Genomic DNA, 19,772 nt, shown 5'->3' on the forward strand with positions numbered 1-19,772 from the left:
TCGAAATACAATATATAGTATATTCTGTAGGTGGGCTATTTATCTGTTAATGCAGTATGTCTCATTTCATTTGAAGCATATTTTTTTCCTTCACTTGTTTGTATTAATTGCAGAGACATTGGCAACTTTGTATTTGTACTCAACTTGGTTCTGAAGTTTTCGGCGGTCACACAGAGAGACGGATAAACATCTTGATTCTTTGTTTAGTGGAGTTTTTCTGTGTATAAAGTGACGCGGTCGGTATCTAACGATGTACTTTGCTGTTCACACGCCAAGCAGTCTGATGCAGTCAGTAAATAACAAGCGGTTTTCAAGTACAATTTTAGTAACGTTGGTTTTGGGAAACAGCTCTTGAGATTTAACGATGCTCCTACGAAGTTACTAACGATGCCTTTAGATGCTCTTGGGAACTTGGGCCCTTTTGTATTGTTTGATGCTGAATAGAAACCCAGATGAGCTCTATAAGAAGTTCCCTAGAATAGGACCAGTGTCACTGTAAACCAGTAGAGCTGCATGGTTACTATAGCAGGGCTTCAGGTAGAGCTGCATGGTTACTATAGCAGGGCTTTAGGTAGAGCTGCATGGTTACTATAGCAGAGCTTCAGGTAGAGCTGCATGGTTACTATAGCAGGGCTTCAGGTAGAGCTGCATGGTTACTATAGCAGGGCTTCAGGTAGAGCTGCATGGTTACTATAGCAGGGCTTCAGGTAGAGCTGCATGGTTACTATAGCAGGGCTTCAGGTAGAGCTGCATGGTTACTATAGCAGGGCTTCAGGTAGAGCTGCATGGTTACTATAGCAGGGCTTTAGGTAGAGCTGCATGGTTACTATAGCAGGGCTTCAGGTAGAGCTGCATGGTTACTATAGCAGGGCTTCAGGTAGAGCTGCATGGTTACTATAGCAGGGCTTCAGGTAGAGCTGCATGGTTACTATAGCAGGGCTTCAGGTAGAGCTGCATGGTTACTATAGCAGGGCTTTAGGTAGAGCTGCATGGTTACTGTAGCAGGGCTTCAGGTAGAGCTGCATGGTTACTATAGCAGGGCTTCAGGTAGAGCTGCATGGTTACTGTAGCAGGGCTTCAGGTAGAGCTGCATGGTTACTGTAGCAGGGCTTCAAGTAAAGCTGCATGGTTACTATAGCAGGGCTTCAGGTAGAGCTGCATGGTTACTATAGCAGGGCTTTAGGTAGAGCTGCATGGTTACCATAGCAGAGCTTCAGGTAGAGCTGCATGGTTACTATAGCAGGGCTTCAGGTAGAACTGCATGGTTACTGTAGCAGGGCTTCAGGTAGAGCTGCATGGTTACTGTAGCAGAGCTTCAGGTAGAGCTGCATGGTTACTGTAGCAGGGCTTCAGGTAGAGCTGCATGGTTACTATAGCAGGGCTTCAGGTAGAGCTGCATGGTTACTGTAGCAGAGCTTCAGGTAGAGCTGCATGGTTACTATAGCAGGGCTTCAGGTAGAGCTGCATGGTTACTGTAGCAGAGCTTCAGGTAGAGCTGCATGGTTACTGTAGCAGGGCTTCAGGTAGAGCTGCATGGTTACTATAGCAGGGCTTCAGGTAGAGCTGCATGGTTACTATAGCAGGGCTTCAGGTAGAGCTGCATGGTTACTATAGCAGGGCTTCAGGTAGAGCTGCATGGTTACTGTAGCAGGGCTTCAGGTAGAGCTGCATGGTTACTGTAGCAGGGCTTCAGGTAGAGCTGCATGGTTACTATAGCAGGGCTTCAGGTAGAGCTGCATGGTTACTATAGCAGAGCTTCAGGGTAGAGCTGCATGGTTACTATAGCAGAGCTTCAGGTAGAGCTGCATGGTTACTATAGCAGGGCTTCAGGTAGAGCTGCATGGTTACTATAGCAGGGCTTCAGGTAGAGCTGCATGGTTACTATAGCAGGGCTTCAGGTAGAGCTGCATGGTTACTATAGCAGGGCTTCAGGTAGAGCTGCATGGTTACTGTAGCAGGGCTTCAGGTAGAGCTGCATGGTTACTATAGCAGGGCTTTAGGTAGAGCTGCATGGTTACTATAGCAGAGCTTCAGGTAGAGCTGCATGGTTACTGTAGCAGGGCTTCAGGTAGAGCTGCATGGTTACTATAGCAGGGCTTTAGGTAGAGCTGCACGGTTACTATAGTAGAGCTTCAGGTAGAGCTGCATGGTTACTGTAGCAGAGCTTCAGGTAGAGCTGCATGGTTACTATAGCAGAGCTTCAGGTAGAGCTGCATGGTTACTATAGCAGAGCTTCAGGCCCAGGGGAACATGTGAGATTAAAAAAAAAATCCCCAAACGTCCCCAAAAGTAACGATGTGATAACATCAGATATGGTTAGATAGTACGTTTTGGGTTACAAGTGTCTCGTATGCACAGATCTAGGATCAGCTTCACTCTCCTTCAACCCCGATCTTGAGCATTTAGAGGTCACATACAGAACTGACTGTGGATCAGTGTCTAGGAACAATGTCATCCCACTCCTTCATAGTACTTCCCATAAAAAAACAGTTAGCTTCTCTGTCAGTTTTGTCTCTCTGGTTGATTAGCATAATTAGCATTAGCTAATGCTAGCATTAGAATAATTATCATTAGCGTCCAAAGTGTTAATTTGTGTTACCCACTGTGACGTACATACCTAGCGCCCTGTGCTCATAAGAGATGTCTATTATTAACACAAAACTATAGAGATCACTTTTAAAAACCTGTGTAAAATATGTATAAAGACATAGCATTATTGTTTATCGTTTATTTAGACTTTTTGTTTGTTATTATTCTAGGTTGACCATGTGATGAAATTGACTGTTTTATGGGTTTTATGTTTTACAAAAGCACTCAGTCGAACCGTAAATAGGGCTGTTTCTATGGTAACCACTCATTTGTTTACTGTATTTTGGTTTAACAAATTATTATTTTATCTCTTCAAACGCATCAAGGCCATTTGGAATCGAAACTGCCTCAGCCAAGAGTCAATGGAGCGATCTTATTTTTTAGAGGAAAATGTTTTAAAAAAATGTTTTAACTAAAATGGACACCGTTGTGTAAGACAATCATATTTCTCAGGTTGGGAAATAACGGAGAGCTTTACCCCAACTCTTCATCTGTGACTCTGAAGACAGGATGGTTTGTAGTCTTTCTTTCTGTTGGTCAGGCTGTATACTGTAGTTCTCTGTAAACGGACTGAGGACACCTGCTTCATACAGGGCTGGAGACTGCGGAACACATTTGCTTGCATTCATTTCGTATTAAATAATGTTTCAGAAATATTCTGTGAAATTTAAAAAGGCTTTCATGCTTCTGTCATAAAGGGAAGATCAGACTAATTTGGCTATCTACTGTAATAACTACTAATCAAACTAGTGTACAACACCATTTTTATTGAAAGCTACAAAATAAATGGAATGGTTTATATTTTTTCAATTAGCATAATATTAATTACGCTTTTTAGCCATGGTGAATCCAGGAGATGAGTTTCAGCAGTGAACTGTGCATGTTTTGTAAAAGTATTTTCTGTTGGAATGTGAGAAAGAGCAAGTCTTCCCTTAGATGTTTTTCGATACATTTTAACGAGTTATTCCTTGACGAAGTCAGATGAAATAAGTACTGTTATGATCAAACTGTTCATTGCCATGTGTTTAGATAAGAGCTCTCCCATTATAGGGCTGCCATGTTATTGGCCCGTTTATGATTTTAACCTATCGGGGGATTTTGATTGGTATCCAAGTCTTTTGATTGGGTAATTGGTTAATAAGTCACTGATTGACAGCTCAACCTCTCCTGACACTAGTATTTCTTGTTCCTAATTAGAACATCATTGAGGCTTCAGACTGTACGATCTCACGGTTCTGCCTCGGTTCTCGCTAATGGGGTCTAGTACAAAAAATAAAATCAAAGAATAGAGTTTTTTGAAGTGTCATTTTTTTCTAGAACAACTGATTTGGAGCTATGAGAGGAGATGATTTGGAATATCTTTCAGTCTGGCATTTTGTGCCATGTTTTTCTCTGCACGGGAGTTTGATTTGGAACCTGTGTTTTAAAACAACTTCTGTGTATGTGCTAAACCAGAAGACATGATGAACCTGGTATGCATATGAAATATCACCCTATTCCCTAGCGCAGGAGTTTCCCAGACTCCAACCCGGGTGCACGGTTTGATGTTTACTGTAGCACTACACAGTTCGATTCAAATAACCAACTCATCATCAATTATTTGAATCAGCTGTGTAGTGCTATGGCAAAAACCAAAACGTGTACCAGGGTGGGCCCCGGGACCGAGTTTGGGAAACCCTGCCCTAGTGCATTACTTTTGACCACGGCGTTGTGCTTAACCTAGACAAAAGTAGTGCACTATATAGGGAACAGGGTGCCATTTCAGACACAAACCTAGTGTTAGTGCTAACTACTCCTGTAGTTACTAGCATTACTGTAAAGTAAGTGTTTTTTTCATGAATTTAGCTGAGACCAGATAGATACTCTAAAAGGATGAATAAATGTACTAGGCCAGAGATGATTTTGGGAAGAAAAATAAATAAACTTTCTTTGTAGTTCTGTGTCTTCTCTGAGTTAATGTGGGAGGAAACGCTGACTTGAGCCCACTGATTAACACTAAACAACACCTACGAACCCTTCTGTACTGAAGAACTGACAGGGTGGCAGGTAGCCTAGCAGTTAAGAGAGTTGGGACAGTAACTGAAAGGTTTCTGGTTCGAACCCACGACCCGACCATGTGTAATCTGTCAATGTGCCCTTGAGCAAGGCACATAACCCTAATTGCTCCTGCTAAAATGATACATTAACATGAATTCAGAACTTGAGCAAATCTGCCCTCTGCTGGTAAAGCTGTTGAATGTACAGTATTTTGCTGAGAAAACAGAATAACATTTCAAAGTGGATCAACGGTATTGGGGAAAACAAAGTTAACACGGGTACCGTTTAAGCCACTGGTCAGTAAATGTGTGGTTGTGGTGAGGGGTGTCAGTAGACAAAACAGTTAAGCTGACTGTAAATCAGACAATTTGAACCTGACCTGACCTTAATACTGTCAAGAACACACCACTAGCCTCAATCACCAGGATTCCACATACTAGACTAATTCAACACAGACTAAACAGAGACAAGTTTAGTTTATACACTAGTTTATACTTATTTTATTATCCCGAGTGCCTGTGAGACACAAAAGCAAGTGTGGGTGTGTAGGGAGGGAGAACGCAATTGTATTAAAGTAAAGCCTGATTAACTAAGGATATGAGCTGTCTAGACCTAGTAACTTAATCATGTACAAATACACTCCTGCCTGTCCAGGGTCCTATCCACCGGCTGTTCAGAGCCAGGTATGGGTTACCGGTGTCTTTCAGCTCATGACCGTAACAGTGGAAGTGCTATTCCTGATATAACACACGTTACATCCAGTCCAGTACATCTTACAGACCAACACAGCTAAATAAAAATACAAAAAATGTGTTTGGTATTTTCTGCGCTCAACCCAACTTGTTCTCCACACACATACACAAGTTATCACAGCACTGAAAATATATCCTTTTTCGATGCAGAATAAAAATTAAAGCAAAAACAAGCAGGTTTTATTGCATCATTCGAACCTTCCGTCTAAATATAAATTGTATTTCCTTTCAGCGCGTCTCAAAATATGTTCAACCATGTTAAGACTTCAATATTATCTGCCTCGTCTTTCTCAAAAGGAACCACATGGAATGTGGAACTGATAGAATCTCTACAGAATGGCAGGACAGGTTCCAGGGGTCGTAACCTTTACATGCCTGGGATTCCACAAGCAGCCAAGACAATGTAGAACAACAGACATGGCTCTCTGAGGTAAAAATCCTTTCTTTGTTGACATCTCCAGTGGACTCCAGGGTTGTATTCATTAGGACACAGTGTACCAAACAGTTTTGCAACAGAAACGAAAATTAGCATTTCTTATTGGACAAGTGCAGGTAGTCCCTCAGTAGTCAGTTTCTTCCATTTGGTGACTAATGACCACGACCCAGCTAAAGTTATGCACAACAGGAAGTGTACTGTTAGCTTCAGACATTCCTCTACTTGTCACTCTTTCATCCTTCCCTCTCTCCTCATTTCATCTCATCCATCCCCCACGATTCATTGGCATGCCAGGGGGTGGCAGGGGCACCTGGGGCTGGCCTGGCGGTGGAGGGTACCCCCCAGGAGGCATGCCCATCCCCGGAGGTGGCACCCCGTGTCCTGGGGGCATGCGTGGAGGGGGGTATTCAGGGTAGTTGTAGCCTGGTGGAGGGTAGGCCGGGGAGGGAGGGGGCAGGTTGGGGGGTGGGTAGGCGCTGGGTGGGGGGCCAGGGGGTGGAGCGTTGGGGTAGACATGAGGATGATAGGGCATGGGGGGACCATAGTTGGGGGGCATGGGGGGGTAGGATGGTTCCCCTGTCTTCATTATAGACTGAAGGCTCTGGAAGCCTTCCCCTGACATGTAGGAGCTAGAGGTGGACATTCCCATGATGTAACTAGAGGGAGGAGGAGGAGGGGGGCGGTGGGGCAGGGGAGGGGGCTGGTGGGGGGGTGGCGCGTGAGAGGGGGGAGGGGGAACGGGCTCGCTACCCGCGGCTGGCTCAGCTTCAGGAGGCACTGGGGGAGCCTTACGATCTGAGAGGAGAGAGAAGAGAGAGAAAGAGAGAGTGAAGGAGAGGGGAGAGAACGAAGCGAGAGAAAGAAAGTGGAGAGAGAGAAGAGGGGAGAGAGAAGAGAGAGAAGGGGGAGAGAGAGAGAAAGAAAGGGGAGAGAGAAAGGGGAGAGAGAGAAGAGGGGAGAGAGAGAAGGGGGAGAGAGAGAGAAAGAAAGGGGAGAGAGAGAGAGAGAAAGGGGAGAGAGAGAGAGAAAGAAAGGGGAGAGAGAGAGAGAGAGAAAGGGGAGAGAGAGAGAGAGAGAAAGGGGAGAGAGAGAGAAAGGGGAGAGAGAGAGAAAGGGGAGAGAGAGAGAGAGAGAAAGGGGAGAGAGAGAGAAAGGGGAGAGAGAGAGAGAAAGGGGAGAGAGAGAGAAAGAGAGAGGGGAGAGAAAGAGAGAGAGAAGTGAAGTAAGGTCAACAATCATAGGGCTGAAAGCTTTGACATTCCTGTTCAACGAGACAGCACTTTAGAGACCCAACTGTCACTTTAAAAACCGTAAAGAATTCCTAGTAATACCATAGATAGATACACACTTCCTGTGAAGTGCTCATTAACAAGTTGAAGCAGTAAACAGACTGGTCAGAGGGCAGGAGGTAGGGAGGGAGTGGTCTGTTCTGACTGGACTGTTAGTTACATAACCAGGATTCTAAAGAAGGCCTGTTGTGCTCTAAGCAGCCTCTCACCAAAACCCATGTCCATCATTAAAACACACAACATAAAGATACCACTTCATCCATCATATGACAACAGGCCAGATTCTCTCTCACTAGCTACTGCGGTTATGCATATAATGAGTAACCTACTGAGTAGTAAGACACTCACCAGGCAGCGGTTGTGAAGCGGGCAGGGGGGGCATAGGGTTCTCCAATCGTGGAATCTTAGAACCCACTTGTTCTGGAGGTTTAGGTTCCTCTTTTGGAGAGGTCTGACAAAACAGAAAGAAAGAATACCCTGCTGCTTCAAGCAGGCACACACGCTCCTCGTTCAACTAGACCACTTGAGGAATGAAAACTACCAACTACACACAAGCTGTTATCGGGGGGTTATCTGTTAGGGTTGGGCAGTGTCCACATTTTCATACCGTCTCTGTACCATACCGGGGTGCATGGTATTACAGAATGTGCACACAGGGGGGCGCCATTACGCACAAAACTATTTAGGCAACAGGGATCTTGATCCAGGAGGGGGGGGTTGAATGTCTCTGCTGTGACCAAGAAGCTTGATCTTAACATAGAGCCACTTAGCTAACAGGTTAGCAAACCACATGCATAGCTGGACACCTGACTTGGATATCATGTATTTAACACATATTAGATTTCTGATAGTTATACTTAACTTAGTTATAAATCATACTGTCAGTATTTCAAAATATACTGTTTATACCAGGGTATCATCTAATACCTATCGTGTTAGTCATGTATACTACTCAGATACATTATATAATTAAACATTATTGATCCACAGAAAATTAAATTGCACATGTCACCAGCTGACAAATACAAAGACACGCTACCATCACTCACATGTGAGCGTTTCGGATGGCGTGGGGGGCTGCCTTGGGGGGAGATCCTCTTGGGTGGCGGGGGTAGTGGGACATCCCCTGGAGGCTGTGGGGGGGCTGGACCAGGGGGCTGGGGGGGTCCTCTCTGCTTGGTCTCCTGCTCCAGACCCGAGGGGATGGGGGTCTTCCCCTGGGAGTACAAGTCCAGGATCTGATGACAGATGTCTAGGACGAGATGACAGCAGTGGACAGGGGTTAGGTGTGATGTGCCTGTACAGATTGGACAGGGGTTAGGTGTGATGTGCCTGTACAGATTGGACAGGGGTTAGGTGTGATGTGCCTGTACAGATTGGACAGGGGTTAGGTATGATGTGCCTGTACAGATTGGACAGGGGTTAGGTATGATGTGCCTGTACAGATTGGACAGGGGTTAGGTGTGATGTGCCTGTACAGGTTGGACAGGGGTTAGGTGTGATGTGCCTGTACAGATTGGACAGGGGTTAGGTGTGATGTGCCTGTACAGATTGGACAGGGGTTAGGTATGATGTGCCTGTACAGATTGGACAGGGGTTAGGTATGATGTGCCTGTACAGATTGGACAGGGGTTAGGTATGATGTGCCTGTACAGATTGGACAGGGGTTAGGTATGATGTGCCTGTACAGATTGGACAGGGGTTAGGTATGATGTGCCTGTACAGATTGGACAGGGGTTAGGTATGATGTGCCTGTACAGATTGGACAGGGGTTAGGTATGATGTGCCTGTACAGATTGGACAGGGGTTAGGTATGATGTGCCTGTACAGATTGGACAGGGGTTAGGTATGATGTGCCTGTACAGATTGGACAGGGGTTAGGTATGATGTGCCTGTACAGATTGGACAGGGGTTAGGTGTGATGTGCCTGTACAGATTGGACAGGGGTTAGGTATGATGTGCCTGTACAGATTGGACAGGGGTTAGGTGTGATGTGCCTGTACAGGTTGGACAGGGGTTAGGTGTGATGTGCCTGTACAGATTGGACAGGGGTTAGGTATGATGTGCCTGTACAGATTGGACAGGGGTTAGGTATGATGTGCCTGTACAGATTGGACAGGGGTTAGGTGTGATGTGCCTGTACAGATTGGACAGGGGTTAGGTATGATGTGCCTGTACAGATTGGACAGGGGTTAGGTATGATGTGCCTGTACAGATTGGACAGGGGTTAGGTATGATGTGCCTGTACAGATTGGACAGGGGTTAGGTGTGATGTGCCTGTACAGGTTGGACAGGGGTTAGGTATGATGTGCCTGTACAGATTGGACAGGGGTTAGGTGTGATGTGCCTGTACAGATTGGACAGGGGTTAGGTGTGATGTGCCTGTACAGATTGGACAGGGGTTAGGTGTGATGTGCCTGTACAGATTGGACAGGGGTTAGGTGTGATGTGCCTGTACAGATTGGACAGGGGTTAGGTGTGATGTGCCTGTACAGATTGGACAGGGGTTAGGTGTGATGTGCCTGTACAGATTGGACAGGGGTTAGGTGTGATGTGCCTGTACAGATTGGACAGGGGTTAGGTGTGATGTGCCTGTACAGATTGGACAGGGGTTAGGTGTGATGTGCCTGTACAGATTGGACAGGGGTTAGGTGTGATGTGCCTGTACAGATTGGACAGGGGTTAGGTGTGATGTGCCTGTACAGATTGGACAGGGGTTAGGTATGATGTGCCTGTACAGATTGGACAGGGGTTAGGTATGATGTGCCTGTACAGATTGGACAGAGCTACAGTTCTTTTCATTTCTCCTAGATGCTGACTAGCGTTAAGGGATGAATAGGACTCAATAGGAGTAGGAACATGAGCAGAACTTGTAACCATTACACCATAAGTAGGGATAAAGTGACCTGGCAACATGATGAACAGTAGCAGCAGTGTACGTGATAAGTCTAAAGAGTTTGTGCAAAAAGGGTCAGTGCAGATATTTTGGGTAACTATTTGGTTAACTATTTATGGGGGTAGAAGTTCATCCTGTTTGTTCCAAACTTGGTGCATCGGTACCGCTTGCAATGCGGTAGTAGAGAGAACAGTCTATGACTAGGGTGGCTGGGGTCTGACAATTATTAGGGCCTTCCTCTGACACCGCCTGGTATAGAGGTCCTGGATGGCAGGCAGCTCGGCCCCAGTGATATACAGATAATATATATTTTTTTTATTTAAAAAATGTTTAATTGAACCTTTAACTAGACAAGTCAGTTAAGAACAAATTCTTGTTCACAATGGACGGCCTACCGGGGAACAGTGCCTTGTGCCCCTTGTTCAGAACGACAGATTTTTAACTTGTCAGCTCAGGGATTCGATCCTGCAACCTTTCGGTTACTGGCCCACTAAGCTACCTGCCGGCCCAGATGCCAAGCAGTGATGCAGCCAGTCAAGACGCTTTAAAAATGGGGCAAGACTGCTTTTGGGAGTCACCGTCTTAAAATGTGTGTCAGGGAAGTGTAACAATGCAAAGAGACAAAGACGTAACCTTGACGTCATACCTTCCAGCAGCTCCACTGGGACGTCCTGGACAAACTGCTCCCACCATCGTCGTGACGACTGCTTGGACGTCCACTCCTGGAGGTCAAACTTACACAGTCGTCCAGCCAGGTACATGACTGCTACAGCTATGATCTCTGGTTCCCACTGCAGGGACAGCATGGTGCACAGACTGGGGGGGAGAGAGAGGTAGGAACAGAGAGAACCGTAGAGATCTGGAGCTAAATACAGTCCTACAATACTATTCCATGAAAATTGTAAGATGAGAAGGTGACAGGAAAAAGGAAATAAGGACTTCTGGTGTTATGTTTGGCTCACCTGTCGTTGACGAAGGTCCAGGCCATCTGCACCAGCTTCTGAACTTTGGTTTTGTCACCTAGAAAAATAAAAAATAAACGCTGTTTTTCCACAATTGCATAAGGGAGGGAGGGAGGGAGGGAGGGAGGGAGGGAGGGAGGGAGGGAGGGAGGGAGGGAGAGAGAGAGAGAGGGAGGGAGAGAGAGGGAGGGACACATCATTGTCTGGTGTGGCCAAGACAGAACCTGGATGTTTTCAAGGTCAAAAAACATGAATCACTAGTGCTATTTGGAGAGGAGACAACTTAAAGGATACTAGTAACCACTTCAACATAAAGACTTGGAGATGACAGTTGGAAATGAAGTCAAACTAAGATAGAAACACCGCTCAGACCTTTGAGCTGTTTGGCGTATCGCAGCAGGAACATGTAAGGGTGTTCCACTTGCAGGTCAAACTTGATCGTCTGTAGCAGGATCCTCTCTAGCACCATAACCTCTTCCTGTTGATGGCGAAAATCCTAGGATACATCCCAGGACCCAAGCAAGAGCATAAAGTAAAGAAAACACACAAGGGCTTTTCACACTACTATCAAACCGAGCTGTACTGAGCTGGCCTGGTTAAGCATTCAAACATAATTGAGAGAACTGTGCTGAAAAGGACAATGTGAAAAGTATAGCCTATTAAAACTAAATTATTGCCAACAATAGAATGTTATATTTACGGGGGATATAACCTTCCCAGCTCCACATATTTTGCTGTAAAGAGACAGAGTCATTAGATCATTTATTTTGGTCCATATGTAGCTTGTTTTTGGTCACAGGTCCAGGAATGGCTGAAGAATTATGACATTTATCTATAGCTAACTCTGCAGATAGCAATACTGGGTGATCTGAAAAATAATAGTCAAAACGATCAAGAATATAATAATTTTAGCAAAAAATATATATATATATATATATATATATATATATATATATATATATATATATATATATATATATATATATATATATATATATATATATATATATATATATATATATATATATATTAATATATAAAATTTGCAATCCGTAGAATCTGCTAGAAAGTTTCAGAACTTGTGAAGCATCACAGCACAGCTGAAAAATATATGGCAAATATAAATCCAAAATGGATGGTGTTAATAGATGGATGGGAGGGGTTGAATGGAGCTGAAGGTTGGGACTAATAAACAACAAGATATCAACTGTAAAACACACTGTGTCTGTAAAATGTGTATAGGTTCAGAACTTCTGTGAAACAGCACAGTTAAAAATATATGGCAAATAGAAGAGATGACAAGTTTTTCCAACACGTTTGATAAACAAGGCAAAATAGAAATAGGCCTATCACAGTTAAGATCAGCTTGATCTCACCCTTTAAATAAAGGATGGATCGTGGCTGCCTTCCAAGCAATGGAAACCTCCCCAGAGAGGAGAGACAGGTTAAAGGTCAGAGATAGGCGTGGTGATGATAGGGACAGCAACCTTGAGAAAGGGTCTAAACTATCTGACCCAGATGTTTTTTGGGGGGTCAAGTTTAAGGAGTTCATTTAGCAACTAATTTAGCAATTCAGTGACCACCTGCAGGGAGAAACTTTGTAGCAGGGCAGGTGAAAAATAGGGAGGAGCATCGGGGCTAGTCACATTAGAAGGGGTGGGAGACGAGGAAATGTTGGACGGGCAAGGAGGCATGGCTGAGTCAAATAGGAATCCTGACTTAATGAAGTGGTGATTAAAGAGCTCAGCCATGTGCTAAACCCACAGAGAGAGAACTGCTCCTTAAAGTAACGAACTTTGGCCTTCCGGATAGCCTGAGTGCACTTATTTCTCATTTGCCTGAATGAGAGCCAGTCGGCCTGAGTATGGGTGTGCCGAGCCTTTCGCCAAATGGAATTCTTGAGGTGGAGTAACTCTGCCAGATGACGGTCGAACCAGGGGCTGAACCTGTTTTTAATTCTAATTTTCTTTATGGGGGAGAGTTTGTTAACAATCCCACTGAAAATATCAAAAATATAGGGTCCAAGTGTCTTCGACAGATTGACAGTGTTGATCAAGCTGATTTTATACCAATTTACAGAGGCCAGTTCATGAAGGAAGGCTTGCTCATTAAAGTTTTTTTTACCAAGTGTCTATGACAAATCAGGACAGGTCGTTTCACTGAGCAGCCGTTACGAACACAGGCTGTAAAACAGTGATCACTACAGAAAACACCAGACTGATACCTATCAGGATTATTTGTGAAGATAACATCAAGGAGAGTAGCCTTTTGTGGGTGTTTGGAATCATACCTTGTGTGATTGCTAATAATCTGAGGAAGATTTAGGGAGTCCCATTGCTTCAGGACTTGGTCAGGTAGTTTAAGTATGTCCCAGTTTAGGTCCCCTAGCAGGACAAATTCAGACTTAGTTTAAGGGGCCAGGAGAGAGCTTTAGGGCAGGTGGGGTACAGGCCGGTGCCGAAAAAGACTGTAACCAGAAAAGTTATCAGTATTCAAAACACTGTTCCTTAACCACGTCTCAGTACTGACCAACACATCTGGTTTGGAGCTGTGTACTTTCAATTGATCCATTTTAGGTAATAAGCTTCTAGTGTTAACGTGCAGGAAACCCAGGCTTTTACGAGAGCAGAAATCAGTGAAACAGATATCAGAGCACAAGTCAGAATTGGGGCTAGGAACAGTAGATGGGTCAGGGTGTACATGCACATTTCCAGATATCATCAGCAGTAATACAGTCAAGGCACGGCAGAGGACAGGGAGAGCTCTGCAGTGCTGATTTATGACATTTTAAATGTGCATTAGATGGCAACAAGATCATATTGTACACCAATTTCAACAGGTAACATGAATACAAAGCTGGTGAGAGGTGGTTGGAATTGGATGCCAAAAATCTATGTAACCAATAGAGTCAGAGTCCCGAGTTTGGGAACAAACAGTCTGTTCCACGGTTGGGTAAAGAAAGTTCATCTTCAACAAAGCATGCAGGAGTCATGAGGCAAATAGCAAAATACAAAAATAAAAAACAATGACTTGGGGCCATTTTAAGTTCAGAGTCACTCGCCCCAACAGTGCCTGTGTGCTGGAGGGAGTAGGTGTCACATCCACTTGGGAGAAGCTTTTATTTTTGGAGACAGATTTGTATAACATGCCAGTGGATGGTCTCTGAACAGCGGGAGAGGGCTTGTGAGACGCCTGACATGTTGGGCTCAAAGGCCTCGACACCTCTCACTTCACACCTCAGTGCTAATTGAAGTTGTATCTGGTCTGTCTCAGTTCCAGGTTGGATGGTGTCCTCAGGTCTCTACTGTACGTTTGCCAGAGAACCCTCTGTATAGCTTAGAAAAAGGAATCCTTGGTAGTAGTAATCCATCCAGGTCATTTTGTCCAAAATTAGGTTGTAGGTTTGGAGTGGTTGTGGTTATGTTGTGGACGGTAGCATCCTGTACATGTCCCTGCCGAAAAATCCAAGTTTATCTAACTCCAAATCTATCTTTTTGTAAAAAATAAAAAATAAATAAAAAAATGCTGAAAAATGAAGATCACATGCAGCTTTGTCTATCACTCTCTCTCTCTCCCTCCCTCCCGTACAGTATATACAGGGCCTTCAGAAAGTATTCTGACCATATTTTTCCACATTTTGAAATGTTACATCCTTGTTCTAACATTGATTAAAAATATACATTTCTCATCAATCTACACAAAATACCCCATAACGACAAAAAAGGGAAATGTCACATTTACATAAGTATTCAGACCCTTCACTCAGTACTTTGTTGAAGCACCTTCGGCAGCGATTACAGCATTGAGTATTCTTGGGAATAAGGCTACAAGCTTGGCACACCTGTATTTGGGGAGTTTCTCCCATTCTTCTCTGCAGATCCTCTCAAGCACTGTCAGGTTGGATGGGGAGCATCGCTGCATAGCTATTTCCAGGTCACTCCAGAGATGATTGATTGAGTTCAAGTCCGGCGTCTGGCTGGGCCACTCAAGGACATTCAGAAACTTGTCCCAAAGCCACTCCGGCGTTGTCTTGGCTGTGTCCTTAGGGTTGTTGTCCTGTTGGAAGGTGAACCTTCGCCCCAGTCTGAGGTCCTGAGCAGGTTTTCATCAAGGATCTCTCTGTACTTTGCTCTGTTCATCTTTCCCTTGATCCTGACTAGTCTCCCAGTCCCTGCAGCTGAAATACATCCCACAGCATGATGCTGCCACCACCATTCTTCACCGTAGGGATGGTGCCAGGTTTCCTCCAGATGTGACGCTTGGCATTCAGGCCAAATAGTTCAATCATGGTTTCATCAGAACAGAGAATCTTGTTTCTCATGGTCTGAGAGTCTTTAGGTGCCTTTTGGCAAACTCCAAGCCGACTGTCATGTGCCTTTTACTGAGGAGTGGCTTATGTCCGGCCACTACCATAAAGGCCTGATTGGTGGAGTGCTGCAGAGATGGTTGTCCTTCTGGAAGGTTCTCCCATTTCCACAGAGGACCTTGAGAGCGCTATAAGAGTGACTATAGGGTTCTTGTTCACCTCCCTGACCAAGGCCCTTCTCCCCTGATTGCTCAGTTTAGCCATGCAGTTAGTTCTAGGAAGAGTCTTGGTGGTTCCAAACTACTTCCATTTAAGAATGATGGAAGCCACTATGTTCCTGGGGACCTTCAATGCTGCACACATTTTTTGGCACCCTTCCCCAGATCTGTGCCTCGACACGATCCTGTCTCTGCGCTCTATGGACAATTCCTTCGACCTCATGGCTTGGGTTTTTGCTCTGACATGCACTGTCAACTGTGGGACCTTATATAGACAGGTGTGTGCCTTTTCAAATCATGTCCAATCAATTTAAATTGACCACAGGTGGACTCCAATTAAGTTGTAGAAAAGGATGATCAATGGAAACAGGATGCACCTGAGCTCAATTTCGAGTCTCATAGCAAAGGGTCTGAATACTTATTTAAATAAGGTATCTTTTTTTATTTATAATACATTTGAAAAACTGTCTAAAAACCTGTTTTTACTTTTTCATTATGGGATTTGTGTGTGTATTGCTGAATATGTTTTTGTTATTTAACCTCTTGAAGCTAGGGGGCACTATTTTTATGTTTGGAAAAATAACGTTCCTAAAGTAAACGGCCTATTTCTCAGGACCAGATGCTAGAATATGCATATAATTGACAGATTAGGATAGAAAACACTCTAAAGTTTCCAAAACAGTCAATTTTGTGTGTGAGTTAAACAGAACTGATATTGCAGGCTAAAGCCTGAGGAAAATCCAATCAGGATGTGCCCCTGTTTTTGAAACCTCTCTTGATATGCATCCCTATTGCCCATTTAAAGGGATATCAACCATATTCCTTCTTCTATGGCTTCGCTAAGGTGTCAACAGCCTTTAGACATAGTTTCAGGCTTTTATTTTGAAGAATGAGCGTGAACGACCACATTGCGTAAGTGGATAGGTGGGGGCTCTCAGAGTGAGTTGTGCGCAAAAGAGAAAGGCGGCCATTGTTACTCCTGGTCCTAGTGAAAAGCCAACTGTCCCGGTTGATATATTATCGAATAGATATTTGAAAAACAACCTGAGGATTGATTATAAAAAACATTTGACATTTTTCTGTGGACATTATGGATATAATTTGGAATTTTTGTCTGCGTTGTCGTGACCGCTCTTTCCGGTGGATTCCTGGGCATAAACGCACCAAACTAACAGGTATTTGGATATAAAAAATATCTCTATGGAACAAAAGGAACATTTGTTGTCTAACTGGGAGTCTCGTGAGAGAAAACATCCGAAGATCATCAAAGGTAAACGATTCATTTGATTGCCTTTCTGATTTTGTGACCAAGTTACCTGATGCTAAGTGTACTTATTGTTTTGTCGAGCGATCGATAAACCTACAAACGCTTGTATTGCTTTCGCTGTAAAGCATAATTTCAAAATCTGAGACGACAGGTGGATTAACAAAAAGCCTAAACTGTGTTTTGCAATATTGCACTTGTGATTTCATGAATATGAATATTTTTCTAGTAACATTATTTGACTGAGGTGCTATGCTATTCAGCGTTGCTGATGACAATTATACACGATCCGGGATAGGTGGTTCAGAGAGGTTAATCAATTTTAGAATAAGGCTGTAACGTAACAAAATGTGGAAAAAGTCAAGGGGTCTGAATACTTTCTGAAGGCAATGTGTATATAAAACTTTTGACCGATTGTGTATATATTTACAAAAAAATATATGGGGGATTGGAAATGATGTGGGCAATTAGATTTTAGCGTCCTTCAATGTATCTGCAATATTAAAGCTGATCTACCCCGTAAAAAGGACAAAATATTAAATAATAATGATAATAATAAATAATAGCCTATTATCAAGCCAGCAGTTTGGTTCAGCACGTGTAGAAAGTGTACCAGTAAACATAGCAGGACTTCACTGTACCGACAAACAGAGGGAGAAGTGAATGAACTAAGACACATCTCACCTTTGGGTCGTCTCCAAACTGGGCAAACTGTATGTCGTTCAGTAAGCTCCGAGCCGTCTTGATGATGTCTTTACATTTCTTAGGAGTCTCCTCCACTTTCCCAGCCAAGAAGAGACAACACGCACCGGTCACCTGTAGACACACAAGTCTCACCCGATTTAATACCAAGACATTAAGCAGTACCACTTGTCACCTGTAGACACACAATACACAAGTCTCACACAATTTAATACCAAGACATTAAGCAGTACCACCTGTCACCTGTAGAAACACAATACACAAGTCTCACACTATTTAATACCAAGACATTAAGCAGTACCACCTGTCACCTGTAGACACACAATACACAAGTCTCACACTATTTAATACCAAGACATTAAGCAGTACCACCTGTCACCTGTAGACACACAATACACAAGTCTCACACTATTTAATACCAAGACATTAGGCAGTACCTCTAAGAATGCACCACTGAGATTGAAGTTGACAACATGACTGTGTACAATTATTTTGATTGTTGAAGGCAAATTATTGTAAAAGTCTAGCCTTGTAAGTCGCTTTGGATAAGAGTTTCTGCCAAATGTAAATACTCACATATCTGGGGAACTGTTTGAAAGAGTGAAACATGTAGAAGCGGTGGAAGTAGATGATACCTGTTGCCAAGGTGTCATAATGTCTGAGGACAGAGTTGAGGGTGAAACTCGACAAAGCCACATTACTTTAGGTGAAATCCTAAAAAATCTTGCTAACTTTCTGACACACAGAAAATGATCAACCAGATGACGAGGCTATGACATGACTGTGTCAAAGGTTGCATGTAAAAGGATACAGTCCGAGTCTGGTCCCCACATCGAAGATGAACCGGGCCCCCTCCCTGCGGTACCGGGCCTCTGTGGCCGGGTCCAGGCCCTCAGACTGTGACGGGGTGTGGGCCAGGTCCTTCTTGTCCCAGTACCAGCATGGCTTGATATGGTCAAGGAAGGCCTGACCACTGGAGGGGTGGTTGTTTTCCTTCATCTGGTGAGAAGAGGATGATGGACCCGCTGAACTAGAAGACTGTCAAAGGAGGGGGATGAAAACGGGATGATTCACAGCGAAGACAGCATGAATTAATGGTGTAGAGTATTGTCATATATGATGAAGAAAATCGGTTGCTAGTTAGCTTGCTAAAGTTGTCATTATCTTATTTTACAGTAGCTAGAAACTGTTTGGGAAGTTAAACTAATAAATACGTCGTGGTAGTAGCCATTGAATTCATAATATTAAATGAGGGTTTATATTACCTAACTATAGCTACAGAGCTAGGTAGCTAACAGGATGAGGGGCATGGATTACCTACATGGAAGAAATAACAGTTTTGACAATATCTATTTGATCTCTCTGACCACAGTTGAAAGCCTGTGCTAAATAACGTTGTTGTAAGCTAACGTTACTTAACTAACTACCGTTCAGGCCGAAGTTGCAAGTTAGCTACTGTAGCTAACTAACTTGGTAAAACTAACTTTAGCTAATGTTAGCTTGCACTCCCTGACCGTTCAATCAGTCCAAAACACACGCATGTCAAACGTAGATTGTCTAAAATCTGAAAAGAAGGACGCTTACCTTTATCATGTAGGCTTTATAATGAGTAACAATATCAACAATCGATTAAATAATAGTTTTATATTTAGACTGAATTAGTCACCGACAACAGTCTCCATTGTAACATGGGCGCCGCCATTTTTGTTATACGTCAGATGCCGGTGAGGGTTTTTATTCTTTTTATTATGAAAAATAGCACAAATTCTAAAACAGAAATATACAGACAAGAGTGCATAAACCAAACGTAGACAGGGGTAATTCATGTCAAAAAAAATTGTCAAAAAGTTTTATGGTACAAACGGCATTTTTTTTGTTTTTTACATTGACTGATAATTTCAAACTAATGTTTCAGTTCTACCTTAAACAATGTAAAGGTTCTCCGCCCACTTCATCTTATGGATAAGAAAAATAATAAAATTAACAATGAAAATTAAATCAAGGTCCAGCCGGTTTGAGGAGTTGTGTGCGTGGAATATGGTGTAATTGCAGACCGAAATCTGGGGCGTTTCTTGATGTGTTTGTGGTTAGTTTCCGTGGTCAGTTCCGGTGTTATGAGACGGTTGGTTTCCAGACACAGATGATTTGTTTACGTAGCAGATTAGAATAATTTAAGGTGGCAGGTTAGGGTAATTAGCGTGGCAGGATAGGAGACTGTAGTCAATAGGTTTAACTTGATATCAAGAAACGCCTATATTAGAAAACACCCACAATTGCTGTCTGCAATTACACTGTTTCTCTATGCACACACGACACAATAG

General features: G+C 43.5%; 2 protein-coding genes across 5 annotated transcripts in view; one reads left to right on the top strand and one right to left on the bottom strand.

The window, feature by feature from the left end:
• LOC110522568 (coiled-coil domain-containing protein 85C-A) overlaps positions 1 to 4,523 on the top strand; it is a 117,763-nt gene extending 113,240 nt beyond the window's left edge. For both annotated transcript variants that reach the window (XM_021601026.2, XM_021601025.2), the window contains exon 6: positions 1 to 4,523. This exon is cut by the window's left edge and continues 1,760 nt beyond it. The gene's annotated coding sequence lies outside the window, so the exon portion shown is untranslated.
• Positions 4,524 to 5,113: 590 nt separating this feature from the next.
• On the bottom strand, positions 5,114 to 19,475 carry LOC110521095 (cyclin-K). 3 transcript variants are annotated; one of them, XM_036976214.1, is made up of 11 exons: positions 19,036 to 19,158; positions 18,717 to 18,768; positions 18,263 to 18,489; positions 18,028 to 18,109; positions 17,434 to 17,565; positions 11,334 to 11,457; positions 10,962 to 11,019; positions 10,646 to 10,815; positions 8,153 to 8,355; positions 7,452 to 7,554; positions 5,114 to 6,609 (listed from the first exon to the last, which is right to left on the bottom strand). In XM_036976214.1, exons 3-11 carry the CDS (start codon positions 18,448 to 18,450, stop codon positions 6,071 to 6,073), a joined length of 1,599 nt encoding a protein of 532 aa, XP_036832109.1. In that variant the 5' UTR covers positions 18,451 to 18,489; positions 18,717 to 18,768; positions 19,036 to 19,158; the 3' UTR covers positions 5,114 to 6,070. The 3 variants fall into 3 exon arrangements, with proteins under 3 accessions (XP_036832109.1, XP_036832110.1, XP_036832107.1); XM_036976215.1 differs by lacking the exons at positions 18,717 to 18,768; positions 19,036 to 19,158 and adding an exon at positions 19,373 to 19,475; XM_036976212.1 differs by lacking the exon at positions 18,717 to 18,768.
• Positions 19,476 to 19,772: the final 297 nt, after the last annotated feature.

This window comes from Oncorhynchus mykiss, chromosome 4 (assembly GCF_013265735.2).
Source record: "Oncorhynchus mykiss isolate Arlee chromosome 4, USDA_OmykA_1.1, whole genome shotgun sequence".
In the NCBI taxonomy this organism is placed as follows: domain Eukaryota; kingdom Metazoa; phylum Chordata; class Actinopteri; order Salmoniformes; family Salmonidae; genus Oncorhynchus; species Oncorhynchus mykiss.

Bases quoted from the DNA above. Each gene is read 5' to 3' on its own strand.
- LOC110521095 (XM_036976212.1), bottom strand. The intron at 11,458-17,433 runs GTGAGATGTGTC...GATGTATCCTAG, and splicing joins AGTTTGGAGACGACCCAAAG to GATTTTCGCCATCAACAGGA. The intron at 11,020-11,333 runs GTCTGAGCGGTG...TTATTTTTCTAG, and splicing joins ATACGCCAAACAGCTCAAAG to GTGACAAAACCAAAGTTCAG.